This window comes from Macaca mulatta, chromosome X, assembly GCF_049350105.2.
Source record: "Macaca mulatta isolate MMU2019108-1 chromosome X, T2T-MMU8v2.0, whole genome shotgun sequence".
Lineage (NCBI taxonomy): Eukaryota > Metazoa > Chordata > Mammalia > Primates > Cercopithecidae > Macaca > Macaca mulatta.
In genome coordinates, this window is record NC_133426.1 from 41,759,500 (window position 1) to 41,779,458 (window position 19,959).

Consider the following 19,959-nt stretch of genomic DNA (forward strand, 5'->3'; position numbering starts at 1 on the left):
AAGTCTCCAACTATTATTGCTGAATTCTCTATTTCTCCCTCTAATTGTCTTTTTCTGTTTCATGTATTTTGGAGCTTTGTTCTTAGGTGCATATATGTTTATAATTGCTAAATCTTCTTGATGGATTAATGCTGCTATTATTATAATATGTCCTTCTTTATCTCTAGTAACAATTTCTGTTTGATTATTAAATTTCTGATTTAATTATTAAAGTCTATTTCATCTGATATTAGTAATAGCCACTTCAGAGCTCTTTTGGTTACTGTTTGCACTGTATATCTTTTTCTACTCATTTACTTTCAACTTACATGTATTTTTAAAATCTGAAGTATGTCTCTTGTAGACAGCAAAAAACATGAGATACCATCTCACCTGTTTTTCATCCATGTTCCCAATCTCTGCCTTGTAATTGGAGTGTTTAATTCATTTATATTTAATATTATTACTGAAAAGGTACAATTTATGTTTGTAATTTTACTACTGGTTTTCTATCTGTCTTTTTTGTTCCTGTATTCCTCCAATACTGCCTCCTTTTGTGTTAAATAGATATTTTATGGTGTTCCACTTTGATTTCTTGTCATTCCTTTTACTATACTTTTACTATACTTCCTTTTACTATACTTAAAATGGCTATTATCTAAATGTTAGGCAGTAACAAATGCTGGCAAGGATGTAGAGAAAAGGTAACCCTCATACACTGTTGGTGAGAATGTAAATTAGTACAACTACCATGGAGAACAGTTTGGAGGTTCCTCAAAAAACTAAAAATAGAGCCATCATACAATCCAGCAAACCCACTCCTAGGTATATACCCAAAAGAAAGGAAATCAGTATATCTAAGCGGTATCTGCACTCCCATGTTTACTGCAGCACTATTCACAATAGCCAAGACTTGGAATCAACCTAAGTGTCCATCAACAGATGAATGGATAAAGAAAATGTGGTACATATACACAATGGGGTACTATTCAGCCATAAGGAAGAATGAGATCCTGTCATCTGCAAAAACATGGATAGGACTGGAGGCCATTATGTTAAATGAAATAAGCCAGGCACAGGAAGACAAACATTGCATGTTTCGCTTATTTGTGGGAGCTAAATATTAAAATAATTGAAGTCAGGAGGATACAGGTAGAAGAGTGCTTACCAGAGACTGGAAAGGGTAGTTGGCAGGGGGTCTGGTGGGAGGTGGGGAAAGTAGGGATGGTTAATGGGTACAAAAAATAGAAAGAATGAATAAGACCTAGTATTTGCTAGCACAACAGGGTGACTATAGTGAAAAATAATTTAATAATTTAATTGTACATTTTAAAATAACTGAAAGAATATAACTGGATTGTTTGTAACACAAAGGTTAAATGTTTGAAGTGATGAATACCCCACTTACCCTGATGTGATTGTGTATCAAAATATCTCATGTAACCTATAAATATATATATCTACTATATACCCATAAAAATTAAAAATTAAAAAAATTATTTTCTTTTTAGCATAAATAATGACTTTTAGTATTCCTTGTAGGGCAAGGAAGCTAATGACAAATTCTACCAGTTTTTGTTTATCTGAAAATATCTTCATTTATCCTACACGCTTGAAGTATGTTTTTGCTAGATAAAGAATTCTTGGTAGATATTATTTTTCTTTCAGCACTTTGAATGTTACCCTGTTGCCTTTCAGTATCCTCGGTTTTTGAGAGAAATCTGCTGTTAATATTTTTATAGATCCCTTGTAAGTGATTTTTCAGTTCTCCCTTGCTGTTTTCAAGATACTCCCCTTGTCCGTAGCTTTTGACAGCTTGATTATGGTGTTTTTTTGCATTTATCCTACTTGGAGTTTGCTGAACTTATTGGTTGTGTAGATTTATGTTTTCATCAAATTTAAGAAGTTTTGGGCCATTATTTCTTCAAATATTCTTTCTACTCCTTTCTCTCCTTTCCTTTTGAAGTTCTCATTATGCATATGTTGGTATTCTTGATGGTATCCCCAGAGGTCTCTGAGGCTCTGCTCATTTAGCTCATTCTTTTATCTTTCAGTTCTGGAGACTAGATAATTACAATGAACCTATCTCCATGTCTTCTGGTTCTGATTCTTTATTCTGCCTCCTCATATATGCTGCTGAGCCTCTTTAGTTATTGTATTTTTCAATTCCAGAATTTTGATTTGATTTTCTCTTTTCATTTTTTATAGTTTCTATCTCATTTTTGATACTTTCTATTTGATAACTCTTTTTCTAGTAAGTCCAACGTCTGGGCATCTGGGTTTGCTCAGGAACAGTTTCTGTGGATTGCTTTCCCCCCCAAAGTATGAGCTATATTTTCTTGTTTCTTTGCATGTCTCATAATTTTTTGTTGAAAACTGGGTGTCTTAAATAATATTATGTGTCAACTCTAAAAATCAGAATCTCCTTTTCTGCAGGATTTGTTGTTGCTGTTTATTGTTACTCCTGCTCTTTGCTTAGTGATTTTTTTGGGGGAACACATTCTGCTGTCTGTATTCTTTTTTATGTCTCTGCTTATTTAGCTTAGTCTTTGCCCAAGGGTTTTGTGGATGCATAGGGCATACCTTCAACACTCACTCAGGGAGATCACATGTCTACCTTATCATTCAATTCCTGTTTGCATAGCCTGAAAGTCAGCTAGAGGTGAGAAATTAAGTCCTTCTTAGATTTTTCCTGAGCTTGTTCACAGTCTTATATATGTGCATGACTTTCTTAACATAATATTTTCTAGAGAGTACATTGTAGCTTTTTCAAAGCCTCTATGGGCATCTCATTCCCTTACTTTTTGTTTTAAGGTTTTAGGTTAGCTTTTTGTTTGCCCAGCTGTTATCTATGCCTCAGGCAGCAATGAAATTAAATAACTACCTCTAAAGGTTTTTGGCAAATGCCCCCAGAGGAAACTTTTTTCTGCACTGGGTGATCTCTGAGTCAGGCCAATTAAAGACAGTCTTGCAAGAGAGGTTGCTATAGTTGGGATGTCTGTCCCCTGAAACCTCATGTTGAAGACTGATCCCCAATGTTGAAGGTAGGGGCCCAATGGAGCTATCTGAGTCATGGGGGTGGATCCCTCATGAATGCCTTGGTGCCATCCTGGCAGTAACGAGTTCTCACTCTGTTAGTTATCATGAGAGCTGGTTGTTAAAAACAACCTAGTCTACAGCCATACCACCCTGAATGCGCCCGATCTCGTCTGATCTCGGAAGCTAAGCAGGGTCGGGCCTGGTTAGTACTTGGATGGGAGACCGCCTGGGAATACCGAGTGCTGTAGGCTTTTGGGCTTTCTTTCTTGGCCGGGCGCCGTGGCTCAAGCCTGTAATCCCAGCACTTTGGGAGGCTGAGGTAGGCGGATCACAAGGTCAGGAGATCGAGACCATCCTGGCTAACACGGTGAAACCCCGTCTCTACTAAAAATACAAAAAACTAGCTGGGCGAGGTGGCGGGCGCCTGTAGTCCCAGCTACTCAGGAGGCTGAGGCAGGAGAATGGCGTAAACCCAGGAGGCGGAGCTTGCAGTGAGCCGAGATTGCGCCACTGCACCCCAGCCTGGGGGACAGAGCAAGACTCCGTCTCAAAAAAACAAACAAAAAAAAACAACAAAAAAAAACCTAGTACCTCTCATCTCTCTCTTGCTTCCTCTCTTGCCAGGTGATCTCTGTACACACTGGCTCCCCTTCCCCTTCTACCGGGATTGGAAGTTTCCTGAAGCCCTCACCAGAAGCAGATGGTGGTGTCATGCTTCTTGTACAGCCTGCAGAACCATGAGCCAAATAAACCTCTTTTCTTTATAAATTACCCACTCTCTGGTATTCCTTTATAAAAACACAAATGTACTGAGAAGTCTTCCAGGGAACTACCAGACAAGTAAAAAAATGACAATATTATGGGAATGCGGCCTTGGAGGAGCTCCATCCCCATTCAGCCTCCTTTGATGGCTGTCAAGTTGCTGGTTTTCATCGTGATTGTGAACTGTTTGTTTTCAAGGTTACTAAAGAACTGGAAGAAAGGGGGAAGTGAATGGGACAAATTATTATACAATGCTATGAAGTTCACTGTTCTTACCAAGAATCAGTCAGTTTTCTTGAATAAATTATTCCTGGATAGCTGTAAGCCTTTGGTCAATCTCCAGAGCCCCGAACAAGTTGAGTCTGACATTTCTGTCAGTTTTCTCTTTTTTAAAAATTAAAATGAGAATTGTCAAGGTCCTTACTTCTTCAATTTCACTGATATCACCTACTATCTAAGACTTTAGAATGAGACATTCTTGAAGACTAAGCAAACTAGAACCCAAAATATACTCTTTCTAGAACATAACGTATAATACTCCCAAATAGAAATTGTTAATTTTGGACTTTTACAATAAACCATAAAGAACTGAGTCCTATCAAGAACTCAGAACTTTGATAATTTAGTTTCCAATTCTATATATCTTACTTTCCTTTAGTTTCCTTATTATAATTTGTCTGAATTAGTTTTGATACCTATTTTTAAAACAAAAAGTCTAATTTAATTAGTGGCTCTGTAGAATAAGAGACAAAAAGTATATTAATTAAAAGTTCAAGATAATAACCTAGAAAATTCATTAATGGAAGCTGTATATGTAAGTATAAAAAGTCCCCCATCAGAAGTCATATCCTAATATAAATTCATCCAGCTTTGATTTAGTAGAAACTTCTTATTCATCTCATGTTCATAACCATGAATTTCATTTTTCCATATATGTGAAAGGAGAAATTCTAAATCATTTAGGAATAATATACCTTTTTAGGAATCTAATGAGAGCTATGGACTCTAAAAAAAATAAACATAATTCTGCTTACAATTTCAAGGGATTATTGAATACTCGGCAACCTGCAAGTTAAGAAGTCCTATAAAATAAAAATTATAATTTTGATGGCAAAGATAGAGAACAGATATTCAAAAATATCTCATCTTTTATGAAATATCTCATCTTTAGCCTCATCAATTATAATATCTCATCTTCATTAGAGCAATGAGAATTTAAAATATTAAAACATGTACAGGTGGTCTCCAACAAATCAACACATTTCATTTCAAAAGTAAATTTGTGGGCTGGGAGTGGAGGCTCATGCCTGTAATCCCAACACTTTGGGAGGCCAAGGTGGGTAGATCACTTGAGCTCAGGAGTTTGAGATCAGCCTGAACAACATGGCAAAACCTCATCTCTACAAAAAATACAAAAAATCAGCTGTGTGTGGTGGCGCATGCCTGTAGTCCCAGCTATTCAGGAGGCTGGGGTTCAGGGGAGGATAACCTGAGCTCAGGGAGGTCAAGGCTACAATGAGCCATGATTGCACCACTGCACTCTGGCCTGGGCAAGAGAGAGATCCCATCTCAAAAAAAATTAATTTGTAAATGATTTACTTCAAATTTATTACACATTGTTTTCCTAATAAAAACCATGTTATAAACAATGGTTGGAGACTATTAAAACATAGGTCCCTTAAGGCTAGGGGCTCTTTTTATTTATCATTTGTATTATAATGACCTATTCAAATAAATAGCATATGGTAGGTTCTTAGATAACCCTTTAAAGACCTATTTCACTCAATAATGTATTTGAATACAAGTACACTAGGAAAACAAGAAAAAATATTGAGATAATAACAAAGAGCAAACAAACCACTAAGCTAAAAATAAAATAATAAAATGAAACAAAAAGGAAAGAATAAAGATAAAATAGATTTTAAATTATCTGTTGCTTAAGAGATAAGTTTATTTGGGAAAGAATGTAACAGTAAATATAGATATTTCTAGATATTATTTGAACTTACGGATTCCTTTTTACTGTGTTAAATTTTACTTCAAAATATGTGTCTTCTTATGTAGCATCTCCTTCTATGCTAAGCCATGAATGACGTCATTTTTGGACCCTAACAATTTGTAAATGGACCAGAAGAGCAGAGGAGTTAAGATGTGTTGCCCATAGTGACTGGAAAAGGGTTGAAAGAAGTTGAGGGAGGGGAAGTCCTGTTCATAGAGACTTTATATAATGAAATAATTTACTATTTATTACATATATTATACATCTTATAATAAAATGTGTCCAAGTTAGAATCAAGACAGCTAGTATGAACATGAGCAATAGAGGGTATGGGAATCCCATTGCAAAAAAAAAAGGTGGAGGTGGTGGAGATGGAATTTTGATTGTTTCCTAACTTTATACTGAGTACTAAGTGATTATGCTAAAGACGATGGAAAAACTTAATTCTGGTGCCATAAATATAAAGGGCCAATTGCCTATTTTCACTTGAATACCACTGAACTCTGACCAAAATCAGATAAAGTCATGAGTAATATCCCGAATCCAACTGGATATCATTTAATACCTATACGTTGTGGTCCTACCATATAGGAAGGATATGAAAAGAGCACAGGATTCTATTAAGTTCAAGGAAGCTTAAGAGGATGAGGGATCAATAGAATGGCTGGGTTTGTCTTCAGAATAGGACTTGAAGACATTTATATAGCCAAAGCAATGGCAAAGCAATGAAGGAGTGAGCTATAACTTCAGCGATAGACTCCCACATATTATATTAAATGAAGTCAGGACTTAATATCAGGTATATGAACTATATACTAAGTCCTCTCCCCTTTTGTAAATTTGGAATTTGACCCCCTGACCAAGTGACAAGAGACAGAGGTTCGCTTGGCATTCTGAGTCTGTAGCTCAAGAGATCTGAAGAAATCTGTCAATAAACAATTTCAGCCAATGAGAAGGTAAGTAATTGTTTCCTGAAAAAATATCTTTAGCCTGGAGAGAATTAGAATTTGGTACAACAATGAGGTAAGTCAAAACTCTGGTATTGATAATTTTGGGTTGAAAAAGAAGCTATTAATATTTATTTTAATTATTTATAACAATGCTTATGAGAATTTGGCTTATATTATTCCAATTTAATATTGGTAATTGAGTAACTGACTTGGACTTGTGATTTAAAATTGGAATCTTACTAAGTTTATAAACAGCATCAGAACATATGTCTAATGAATTAGGTTTATACAAAATCACCTCAGTATTTGCTCAGACAACAGAGGTACAGAAAAATCAAACACAGAATATTAATCTTAAAGGCAGTTAAAAGTGTAAGGAAATATAATTTTGTTCTAAACTCTACTTAAAAGTCAATTTTAAATGTTGCTAGATTTATAAAATAATTTATATTCAAAAGCAATAATAGCCAATTCCAGAGTATAAAACCATAAAATATAAAATCTCTAAATCTTACCATAATATTTTAAATATTAAAGCACTAAAAACAAATCAGTTAGTTATTCTTTGTGAGTAGCAACTTCTAAGAATCTTCCATAATCATTATATGAATAATAATAAATCAAAGGGTCACAAAAGTATTTAAAAGAAAAAAAGATCTCCAGGAACAGATTAACTCACAATTATGTGGGCTTCTACTTCCCAAGGTAAAATAACTGGACAAAATATAAATAGGCTACACTGCCCTAGATTTTCTAATCTAAATTATCAACTGTATTGCTCTTGGGATTAAAAAGGGAAGGACTAAAGAAGGATTCATTTTTTTACTGAACTGTGGAAAAGTGAAAAGTTAGTAATGGGCTAATTAGAAAAATTAATATCATGATCAATTGTGCCATCTGAAGTATGAGCATGTACGTCACAGTTACATGAAACTATGGCTTAAAAAACAAAAAAAAACTTTAAAATGTTTACATACTGTTTATAAATATACATATAAATATGATTATCCATAATAATGTGTTGAAACAAAATTTTAAGTCCTGAAAGTCCTAACAGTACTGATCTTTCAAAGTTTTACACATATATCATATGTGACTTAAGCCAAATGTGAGATACGAATGTTTTAATTCCACTAAATCATAATTCTAAAGGTAGTAAGCGATGCATTTTGAGGTAACTAAGTTTCTTCTGAATCTTCAATTATCATCCTTGCCATTATTTCACCTCTCTCCTTTCCCATCCCATGACCCATGTCATAGAATTCAAAATTAGACCCTAAAAAATAAATGTCCAGATTTTTGCTTTCTTCCTAGTCAAAAAACACAGGCCCATAGAAATCCTAGATGATTTTATAACTCTGTAAATTACCCTGTCTTTCAAATACTATGTCCTAGAATTCTGACAAACTAGAATAGAGTTTAAACTGTCTCCACCCACTTCCCTCTACATCACACCCTCTGCTTCCCCATCCCCAGATGAAGGTTAGGTTGGTAAATGGATTTTGGAGATGAAATAAAGCCAGACATCAAATAACTTACTTGAAATCCATCTCTTACCTTCTGTACTTAACCCTGGACTTGATGTGAACTTGGCTACATCAACAATTTTTACAGCAAATTGTTGCCCAGTTTCTCTGTTGATACATCGTCGTACAACACTGAAGGGACCCCTATAAAACAAAAAGTCAATTTTAATTCATTGATTTTCTTAAGTTCCTATTTCCCATTAAGGTCTTACTGTTTCATCATCTACTAGAGCCATATTATATAACCACGAAGCCATTCTACTTTAGACTCCAAATTGAACATAGTTTTCAAAATAAAATTTAAGTAATATAACTTCCAACGTATTTTTTATAATCCATGAGGTAACAATTTAAAAAGATTACTAAACCATAAAATAACCAATAAATTTGCAATTTGCAGTAATTTTTAAAAAATTCTAAATAGTAGTCTTATGCTTAAGGCAAATAATGACTGTATAATTCTATGTAGATTATCAACATCTTAAACAAAATAAGTGAAGTCCATAGTAATGGTGGTATTCTTATGAACCAGAAACTGAAGCCATTCTTGACACTTCCCTCTCATCTTACCCACCATTTACCTTATCTTCACTAACAAATTCTACTGAGTTTATCTCAAATATCTCTTGAACCTGTCCTCTTCTCTCCATGTCCCACATCCTACCATCTTCTACTAGAACTACTGAAAAACTTGTTTCTCCCATTCATTCTTGTAATGATATTTAAATGAAAATCTGATATGATATCTGTTTAAAACACCAGAGAGACAGAAAGTATTTGCAATACACAGTCCAAGTCAAGAACCAAAATATATAAGTAACTTCTAAATACAATAAGAAAACACACACACACACACACACACACACACACTCCAATAAAATCTGGGCAAAGACTTGAACAAACACTTCACAAAGAGAAAGGCCTGCATGATTTGGTCTCCAACTACCTCTCCAGTTTCACCTGAAATCAGAGAAATCCTTAATTTTCCTCAAACTTCAAATTAGAATTGTTTGAAATTACCAGAGGAAGGGAAGTAATTTCTACGAGCAGAGCCACTGGTCTAGCTATTTGCTGACCCAGACCTCACAGTTGAATCAGCTGAGATGATTTAAAGATGCCAATACCCCAGCCCAGGGAACACGCACACGCACACACACACACGGTTCCTTGTGGTTAACAGTTATAAAAGAAATATCTGAACTCAATTAAGATAATCCAAAGATAGATTTGTGTGTGTTTGAATGACTATAAAATACAGAATGCAATAGCAATGTGATTGGTTTATTTGAAGGTTAATATGGTGGTCATTAAATACATGCGTACATGTATACATGTGTGTATTTTTCCCCTCCTGGGGAGAAGGCAAACAAACAAAAAAACCACCTTCATTGGCTTATTACAGGGACGAACAGTACACCTAGATGCATGTGCTCAATTAGCAGATAGAGAAAAGTTCTTTATATACAGTACAATACTTGTGATACTGCTGGCCTTAAAGTTTGTCCTTCTTTCAACTACGGGACAAACTACTAAATTTAATCTTAGACTTAAACATTTATCCAAGATGACATTAATGCCATTATGAGGACATCAACTATACAACAGCTTCAAATCTCTCTTTTCAAGCAACTGAAATAAGCTAACCTGGGAGGAAAAGAAATGGTAATATAATGTATCTTTCAGAACTCTACAGAAAGAGGATCCTTTTGATAATCTCTCAAAACTGTTCAAAGATTTTCCTCTGTGAGAAGACAATATTACAAAGCTAGGGACAAACGTTTTCATTCTCAACCTGATGTCTTACTTGTGATTACTTACCCTGACAATCAAGCAATTTCAGGAAATGCTTCACGTAATTGGTTTTTGTCCACATATAAACCCTTGGGACTCTATTTATGTATACATTTGTGTAGTCTGCTTCAATTCACTATATCTTTTTGGAAACTTCCCAAGACCTGTACGTGGGGTTGATTGTTCACGGTCAATTGAGTCAATTCTTTACTTTTTCCTGCTTGAACAAAGGTGAGGAAGAAAGCATAGCTTCTCCCCCCTTTTCTTTTAGTAACAATAAAATTAATAGAGCTAGGGAGAAAAGAGAATACTTAGACAACAAAACACAAACTTTAAAAAATCTGTGAATAAAAACCAAATCAAATCCCCAATTCTTTAATTTTATAATATGAGGCAAAGAAAATAATTATATCTATGAACTACTGAAGACCTGAAGACAGGTTACAAGTAAAGCATTTTAAGGGTCTGTCCGTCAATGACATCCAGGGAGTTAATCAAATTTAACACCCTAAAAAGATACCAAAATATATTTTGAGGTTTTTGTGATTTAACCCATTAACTGGAAACTCAGCAGAAACTGATAAAAAATCTAAAATTTGGCTTGGTTTCCCATCTTAAAAAGGGAGGAGTGATAAAGTGGTGTGACACACCTACTATATTACCCTTATTACTTATGCTTCGATGACAGCTTAGAGAACAGCAAAAATTCAGGAGGTACAGGTTTCAGTCTGCCCTGTACCTTTTATTGATGTTCGAAATTTCACCCTTAAAAATTTAAATCTAAGGTATAGTCAATTCTTGAATATTTATGTGGGGGAAAATACTGGTAGAGATAGTTATAAGCCATCATCATAAACAACTATCTTTCTCATATTTCCACTAATTATGACCACAGTATTAATAAAAATGGAACAAGATAATTGACAGCAATCCAGATTTAATGAAATATATATTCTTTATTCAACTTTTTACAAACTCTGAATATTGACTGGGATGGTAACACAAGGTTCTACTTGAGGCAGATGGCTGCTTACAGCAGTCTATGTTTTTAAGCAAAAACGTCAATTAAACCAGAATATGTTGGAAGTGAATATCACTATAATATCCCCTAAGGTTTTGAAAAGAATTCAACTGTGTCCCTATGCAGACACAGAATAATATCCTCTAGTTTTCATTTATGTGAAGAAAACCGAAGTCTAGGAAATAATTCTGATAACAAAGGTAAATACACCAAAATAAGACCAGAATTAAATGAAATTATGCTAGAATATAATATGTTGGTTTCCAGGATCATGGGATAGGTTGAGCACAATGTATCTAATTTATTTCCCTATCCAAACTCCACTAAAATGATACCAAAGGGGTTTTAAAAAAGGATTGGGAGAACAAGAGAGGAGATGATAGTAATAATTAAATTTGGAATTCAAGAAAGCAGATGGAGAGTAGTAATTGACTTAGCAGACCTGGGAAAGCTGAACTGCAAAGAGAAAATAAGGAAATTTCAGAACCAAACCCATCTATACTGTAGAATCCTCAAGAAACTCATGAATGGGTTCCAGATAACTCTGGAACTGGAAGTGAAGAGAGGGTAGAGTTAAAATAGCAAGGTTTGAATGAAACGTGTTAGAGAAGCAGTTAGAGCCCTAGGTAGTCTCCTGTACTCCATACCATGCATAACTGCCGCTCCCTCATCCCAACAAGTTAATTCTCTGGAAAGAGTAAATAAAACATAGGGTCTCAGAAAAAAATTAGCCAGGCGTGGTGGCGGGCACCTGTAGTCCCAGCTACTTGGGAGGCTGAGGCAGGAGAATGGTGTGAACCCGGGAGGTGGAGCTTGCAGTGAGCCAAGATGGCGCCACTGCACTCCAGCCTGGGTGACAGAGTGAGACTCTGTCTCAAAAAAAAAAAAAAAAAAAAAAATAGGGTCTCAGAACTGGAAACACAAGGCTGTTGAGGAAGTGGGTATTATATGAAAAGCAACAGTATTATGTGGTCACATATACACTAAACACAGACAGCTCGAGTCCCTTTTTGAGTAACGGGAGAATATTGGAAGCCAGATCTTTACCCTTAAGGCAAGAGATATGAAAGACTTTTCTATATCTGACTAGCTCAGAAAAAAAGACCTAAAGATAATGAAGAGGTTCTCCAAGCTACTCAACTAGATCATCCTCCAGCAAAATCCAAAGTCAACAGGTTCACTTGCACCTTCGGAGCTCTCTTAATCAGCTTTGAGGCCCTCTATTACAGAGTTTCCAATATCAGCACTATTAACATGTTGAGCTAGCTAATTTTTTGTTGTGCAGGGATGTCCTATGCATTGTAGGATGCTCAGCAACATTCCTAGCCTCTACTTACTAGATACTAGTAGCATAGCACCCCCTCCAACTTTAGCCACCAAAAAGGTCTCCAGATATTGCCAAATATCCTCCTGGGGTGGGGAAGGTTCAAATTGCCCCCAGTTGAGAACCACTGTTCTATTCCTAATCATGAGTATACAACAACTAAGGCTCCTAAGACATCTGAAGAGTCTCTAATTTGGAAGATAGAACCAAAAACAAACAAAAAGAGCAACTTAGAGGAAACACACTATACAATAAGACTTCAAATTACCATTAATATCCTCAGAAAGATATCACAATTGTGAAACAAAAACCAGAACTTTCAGAAAACAAAAGAGCCCTTGAAAAACACCCAGAGAAATTTATCAATAGAAGCGTTGGCCGATAAACTTGGGAAAAGCAGAGCAAAAATAACAAAGAAAATGAAGGGGAAGAAATTAAAGGAATAATCCAAGAAAACTTCCCAGAATTTAAATCATGAGGAGCTCAAATTAAAAGGACCCACCAAGTACTCAGCAAAATAAATGACCCATATCCATACACACACTACTGTGAGATTTAAAATCACTGTGGACAAGGAGATTGTCAGGTTTCCAGAAGTGGGGGTAAAGATGTGCAGCGAGGAAGGATGACACAATTCACCCAGAAGAGCTTTGGATCTCTCAATGGCAACACTAGAAGACAATAGAGCAACACCATCATAATCATGAAGGAAAATGATTTCTAATCTTGAATTCAACATCCAGCCAGACCATCAATAACCATAAGGACATTTCCAGACACAAAAAAGCTCAATAAATTACTTGCCATGCATACTTTCTGAAGAAATTATTGTAGGATGTGTTTGCTAAAATAAGAGTAGACCAGTAAAAAGCATGCCTGGAGACAGCAAATAGGAGATCCAACACAGAAGAGAGATGAAGGGAATCCCCAGGAATGCAAGGAAGGGAAATCTCGGGCTGACAGCTGTGCCTCAGGCACAGAGGACAACCAGTCCAGACTGAGAGCCATAAGTTTCCCACTGCCACGGGCCACCTTTTAAACCTGAAAACAGAATAGTTAGGTGAGCTGGATCCAGATTCTTCCATTTTTCTTTTCCTGACAATGGGTTGAGGAGATTTCTGACCTTCTCTGCTGCCTAGACTAGCAGAGGACTCTAATTTAACCCTACAGCAGTGCCTGCTTTGATCTATTCCTGAGAATGGGAGGCAGGCATCAGGAAGCTGAAGAGCAGGAAATGCAGGGCAACCATTGCCCCCCACCACATTCCTGCTGGGTGCTCAGCACCTCCCCCTATCCTGCACTACAGCAGAAATGTCCTGCCTGTGAAGAGCCCCTTGTCTTGGGATTTATTTGGGCATGACCTTGGGATTTATTTGTGCATGTGCCAACTGACTTCCCAGAATGGGCTCCTAACCACTCTCAGAACATCTGAAGCCAGACTGTGAACAAGAGCTTGTTCAGCTTCTCTTCTCCTAAGTCTTCATACAATAGTAGTAATATTGTCCTTTCTTTACCCAGATAAGTTTATGTTTGCTACTCAGTTCTAAAAGATTAAACAATATACTCCTTAGAGATACAAACATAGGGGGTAAAGCTATAAAGAGAATTTTAAAAGATTAATATAAAAGGCAGGATAGTGGTTTGAGGGGGAGGGAGTTGCGATTGGGGAAGAGCACAAAGGGCTTTTGAGGGCACTTCAAAAAAACACTGCATCTCAAACATAATAAAGTCAATATGAATTGTCAGTTATAATTTTTTATCTAATTGTAATAAACTTAAAATAATACTTTGAGTTGCAACACGTAAACTTTGGAGTTACATGTTAAATTTTCACCCTATGAGAGGTCTATAAACAAAAACACATCATGTCTCAGGAAACCTTTAAAAAACGCGGTGAAATTTCCGTCCATAACACAAGCCTAGAAGCCCCATTACATTTATAATGAATTGTGCAATGTACCACAAGATACATAGGAAAACCGTGAATGATTTAAAAAAGAAAAGACAAAGATAGGGAAAGTGAAGGCCAAGAACAAGTTTTTACACACATATACACACAACACAGACATAAAGCTGATATACAGCTGATCCTCATTACATTGCACAGTACATGTTTGTAAATTCACCTACTTGGCAAAATTTACTTATAACCCCCAAATCAATAGTCATGGCACTTTCAGTCGTTTACAGACACGCATGTAACGGTGAAAAATTTGAGTCACCCAATGTGCATGATGCCAGCTGAAGGCAAACAAGATGATGCTCTGCCTTCTTGTTTCAGCTCTCATGCCATCAACAAGTGATCTTTTCAAAATCTATTTAGAGCATTTTTTGCATTTTGTGCTTTTTCTTGGTGATTTTGCTGTTTAAGATGGTCGCCAAGCATAGTGCTGAAGGGACTGTCTAGTGTTCCTAAGCACAAGAAGGCTGTGATGTGTCTTATGGGGAAAATATGTGAGTTAGAGAAGGTTCCTTCAGGCATGAGTTATAACAATGTTGGCTGTGAGTTCAATGTTAATGAATCAACAGTATATATTACATGCAGTATCTTTAAACAGAAGCACACATAAAACAAGGTTATATATTGATCAGTTGATGAAAATGTTATGACCAGAGGTTTGAAGGAACCCAACCCTGTATTTCCCCTAGGAGCAATGGTTCAGTATTGGTTCATTCAGCGTTCATGGTAACTTTATAGAACACAACTACCATGAATAATGAAAATAAACTGTGTGTAGTCACATATATACACACACATACATGCATTTATATTATTTCATATATACTTATAATATGTAATGTTATATTTATGTGTGTGTATTCATATTAAAATATAAACTTAATGAGTGCCCAGTACATACTAGGCCCTCAAAAAATATTTGATGAATGATGTAAGAAAAATGACAAACTAGAAAAGAATAAGCCATTGATATATTTATTAAATAACAATTTTATGTAAGTATATAAAGTTTTGAGAAATCATGGTGCTTCTAGATATTTCTCTACCCATTTTCTAAATCTGTATCTTCCTACTACTTTTTACACAGTTCTGACGTTAAAAATTGAGGAACATTGATGATGGGTAGGTAAAAAGGAAACAAAGCTAAAATAAAATAACTATAAATGACAACATTAGCAGTAAGAATAAAATCTTGAAAACTATAGACATACATAAATTTATATAAAAACTATACCAATGAAAGATAATGATGGTCTGTTCCCTCTTATTTCAACACTATTTAGGGTAGTCATTGCCACTAAAGAAGAGCTTATGCATATAATTTCATCAATAAATCCTCTCCTTGTCTTCCTGTGCTCTGTGATAGCTTTGTGAAAGCTTTTCAACCTAAAGGTTTACAAAATCAGCTGTGACAATGATTATTGTGGTAATCAATGTGATAGCGGGAAGGGAACAGAGATGCTGTCCTGACACTTTTTAACACTTCTGGTACCCATCCCCAGGCTCCAACACATGTGCTTACATACATTCACCAAGCTGAGTTGCTTTAGGTACAGTGATTAAACCAAAGAAAAAAAATTTTCCTACTCATTGCTACTGCAAAAAACACACACGAAATGGAAAATTATGAAAATAAAAGTCTCAGGAGCTGTTGCCTAAATGTTAACAATTAAAGACCTGACAAAGGAATTAAGCGCAGTATGATTCAGATCATTCCTTGAAAATAGAAGGGGGAGGCTTATTTGAAACAGCTAGCAATGAATCTCCAATAAGCTAACAGAACAAATCTAGCTCACCTGTCAAAGCTGAACAATTCAGAGTTAAGACTAGCATTTACTAACTCAGTACTTATATTGACATAATTAGTACCTCTGTCACACCTTGATACATCAGTGAAGTTTAGTAGACCTCACTTTAGATTTCATGTAGCACACCATCTTCTGGTCTGAGTCTACCTATAACACACTCATCATTTACTACTTCTGTGAGAGGACTGCTGGTCACATAAGCCAATTTCTTCTCAAAGTAAAGGTTCTGGAAAATTTGATTTGTGTGTGTGTGTGTGTGTGTGTGTGTGCTTGAGTGTGTGAAAAAGGCTGGGGTTAGAGCCAATGTAGAGGGACATCGATTCTAGGTCTTTGTTAGCTCATACTTGATGGAGGATATATCAATAACTATTAATAAGAGGATAAAAAAAGATTTTTTGTAACATAAGAAATGTGAAGAAGGAGATTAGACATGGATGGAAAGAAACAAGCAAGAAAATATATAAAATATATGAAGATAAACACATTACAAAAGTGAGAATTCTCACTTGGTTACACACTTTAAGCAATCTTAGCTAAATCACAAATACATATTAAAGCACTAAGATTTTAAAAATTCTACTGACATTTGCATTTTATCTTATTTACCTCATTTCCCCAATGAAAATAAGACAAAGACTATAAAGAATAAACAAGAAAAAAGATTAATAAAGCAATTCTTGTCCTCAGGGAACTTCCAATCTAGTAGGCCGCTGTTGACATATGTGTGTGTGTATATATACACACATATATAATGTATATATACATATATGTATATATAATGTATGTATACATACATATATGTATATATAATGTATATATGTGTATATATACATATATAGCATAATATAATATATAGTATATATAATATATTGTGTATATATATGCATACATTATATAATGTATATATGTATATATGCATTATATAATGTGTATGTATATAGAATGCATGTACATATAATTATATATAAATATACATATACATATATAGATACATGTATACATACAGCATATATGTGTATATACTGTATATATATGCATATATATGTACAAAATCTATGGATAGCATGGTACTCAAAATCTATGGATAGCATGGTACTCAGAGAAGTCCTCTATGACATACGGACATCCTGGAGGGCTTGGAACAATGAATAGGAGTTTTTTGGGCTAAGCAGGGAAAGGAAAGGATTCCAGAGCTAAGTAATAGCCTGTGCAACAGCCTACAGCCAAGTCAAAACACAGGGCGCAGTGTTTTGGGCCCTGGCAGGGCACAGTGGCTCATGCCTGTAACTCTAGCACTTTGGGAGGCCGAGGCAGGCATACCACTTGAGGCCAGGAGTTTGAGACCAGCCTGGCCAACATTGTGAAACTCTGTCTCTACTAAAAATACAAAAATTAGCTAGGCATGGTGGTTCACGCCTGTAATCCCGGCTACTTGGGAGGCTAAGGAAGGGGAATTGCTTGAACCCGGGAGGGGAATTGCTTGAACCCGGGAGGTTGCAGTGAGCAGAGATCATGCCACTGCACTCCAGCCTGGGCAACAGAGCAAGGCTCTGTCTCAGAAAACAAAACAAAACAAAACCCACAGTGTGTGCTGGGCACTTTAAGCTATTTGGTACTGCTAGCATGAAAAACTGGAGGGTGAGAAGTGGCTGGAAAGGGAAAAGAGGGCCAAAGATCACTATGACAGAGAGTGAGAGACGTTGTGGAGTGGGTGGGAGCCACTCAGGAAGTTACTGCGTTAGCCCAAGAAAGAGGTGATAAAGTAAAGGCGACAGACGGATACTTAAGAAAATAAACTCACAAGATAACACAGTGAATGATTAGCTAGAGGGTGGTTGGGGTTGAGTCGTAAGAAAACTTACAAATTACTGGCAACAGTTACTGGGTGAATGATACCACCAAATGAGAAAGAAATTACAAGAGAAAGAACTGACAGAAGGCTGAGAAAGAAACAAAGCACATGGCTATGTTTGGAAAATACTGGTTTCCATGGAATATCCAGGCAGAGATTTATAGAGGGCATACAGATAGGAGTATAAAGTTCAAGGAAGGGGTCATGATAATGAAGACATCAACAACTGTCATTTATAATATAACATGTCAGCAGCAAGCATGCTGCCAAGAAGTTTACATAGATTCTCGTTATTTATCATAATTTATTTGTCATCATAGCTAATACAATACCAGCCTCATTTTATAGATAGGAAACTGAGGCTCAGAGGTTGTCTGTGGTCAAACAGTGGAAGTTAGAGCTAGGGCTGGAGCCTAAACATATGGAACTTCGAAATCTAAATTCTTAACCTCTATACTCCCTAGGTAGCATGAGTGAATGAGAGGTAATTGAAGCCATTGCTGTTAATGACAGCACTTAAGAATAAAGAGGACAGACCCCAGAAAACATGAATATATTCCCAAACCCCTCCCTAAGGGACTGCTGGACACATCCCCATAGAAAGATTATAAGAAGCCCAGAAAGGAAAAAGAAGAAGTGCGAAAGGCAAGCTCTTAGGGTACCATATCTTGTGGAAATAACAAACAGGAAGGCCTAGCAGGGTCTGCCCTAAATAGGAACACTCCTCTTAAGGTTGGTGCAAGAAAACCATAACTTTCATTTTTATGTTAAGAGCTATACATTCACATTTTGTTATTTTCTAAATGTGGGCCTATACATCAGAAATTGGCCCAATGAAAATATTTAGTGGAGAAACAACTTTTTTGAAACTCACTACTGACCTTTTTCTCCTCCTCTTCACTCCTCCTTCTCTACTAGTGTTCATAAACCTAATTACTTTTAACTAGTACCTAGCATTATCACAATTGTCAAATTCTCTGTGCATAATCCACACTTTGTAAATGGAAACTAATAATTATGGAAGTCTGAAGTTACACCGAAAATCATATTTGTAAGGGGTGTGCTCTGTTAATATGCCACTAACATAGGTTGTTTTCCAAATGCTACATTATCCTATAATAGTATTGTTGCAAGCCATTAATCACAACTCTGCAACTAGGGGGCGGAGGTTAATATCTGCACTCTGAAGTTGTTATCCTCCTTAACAGATTTTTATTTCAGTGACACTTCTGTGGAATACTGTTAATCTCTTCTCATTTAAAACCATGTTTTAAAGATCTCCATAACCAGGTAAACCTACTTCTAAATTAAATAAAATTAAATTATCTAATTTAAATAAGCTAGTGAAAGAGATCTTAAAGCCACCAATATGCCTCTCTTTATTCATTTCAGTTGCATCAGGAGTATACAAAATTACACTGTAAAACAGAAACAAAAATGTAATTACCTAACACTCTAAGTCAGGGTTTCCCAAATTGGCATCTTGTGGAGTCCTTAAAGAATGAAAGTTTCTCGTTCAAGTTAGTTTGGGAAAAACCATATAAAATACCTACCTCTTGCCCCCATACTCATATTACACCTTAGCAGTCCAGTCTTGTGGTTAAGAAACCTCTCTCTTCTGTCACACTCCACCCCATTGCCCATGTAGCATTTATTATCAGTGGACTTTGGACATGATAACCTAAATTTTAGTATGTATAACAACAACACAAATACAAATTATGAAATTGAAACAGTTAAGAACCTTCTGATTTCAAACAACTTTTTTCTGTAACAAATATTCCCTACCCAAATGTGGCATGGAAATTGTCAATTAAATTCTTATGGGGGGTAATCCAAGTGTTTGCTTAGTAAAGGATGGAAAAGATTTAACTATGCAATTTAAATGCCTATTCATTAATACTCCCAAAAGTAATTTATTTTTTTACAATTGTTAATATAAGCATAT

The 19,959-nt window shown here is 35.8% G+C and overlaps 1 protein-coding gene and 1 non-coding gene across 23 annotated transcripts in view; one reads left to right on the forward strand and one right to left on the reverse strand.

The window, feature by feature from the left end:
* The window catches only part of CASK (calcium/calmodulin dependent serine protein kinase), a 407,963-nt gene that overhangs the window by 324,998 nt on the left and 63,006 nt on the right, over positions 1 to 19,959 (reverse strand). For 14 of the 22 annotated variants that reach the window (XM_015127198.3, XM_077987861.1, XM_077987857.1 and 11 more), the window contains 1 exon segment: positions 8,287 to 8,399. In XM_015127198.3, coding sequence (XP_014982684.1) covers positions 8,287 to 8,399 — 113 coding nt within the window. 22 annotated transcript variants of the gene reach the window in all.
* Positions 3,151 to 3,269, forward strand: LOC114675141 (5S ribosomal RNA). The gene has a single exon (XR_003726239.1). It is a non-coding gene; the product is annotated as a 5S ribosomal RNA (ribosomal RNA).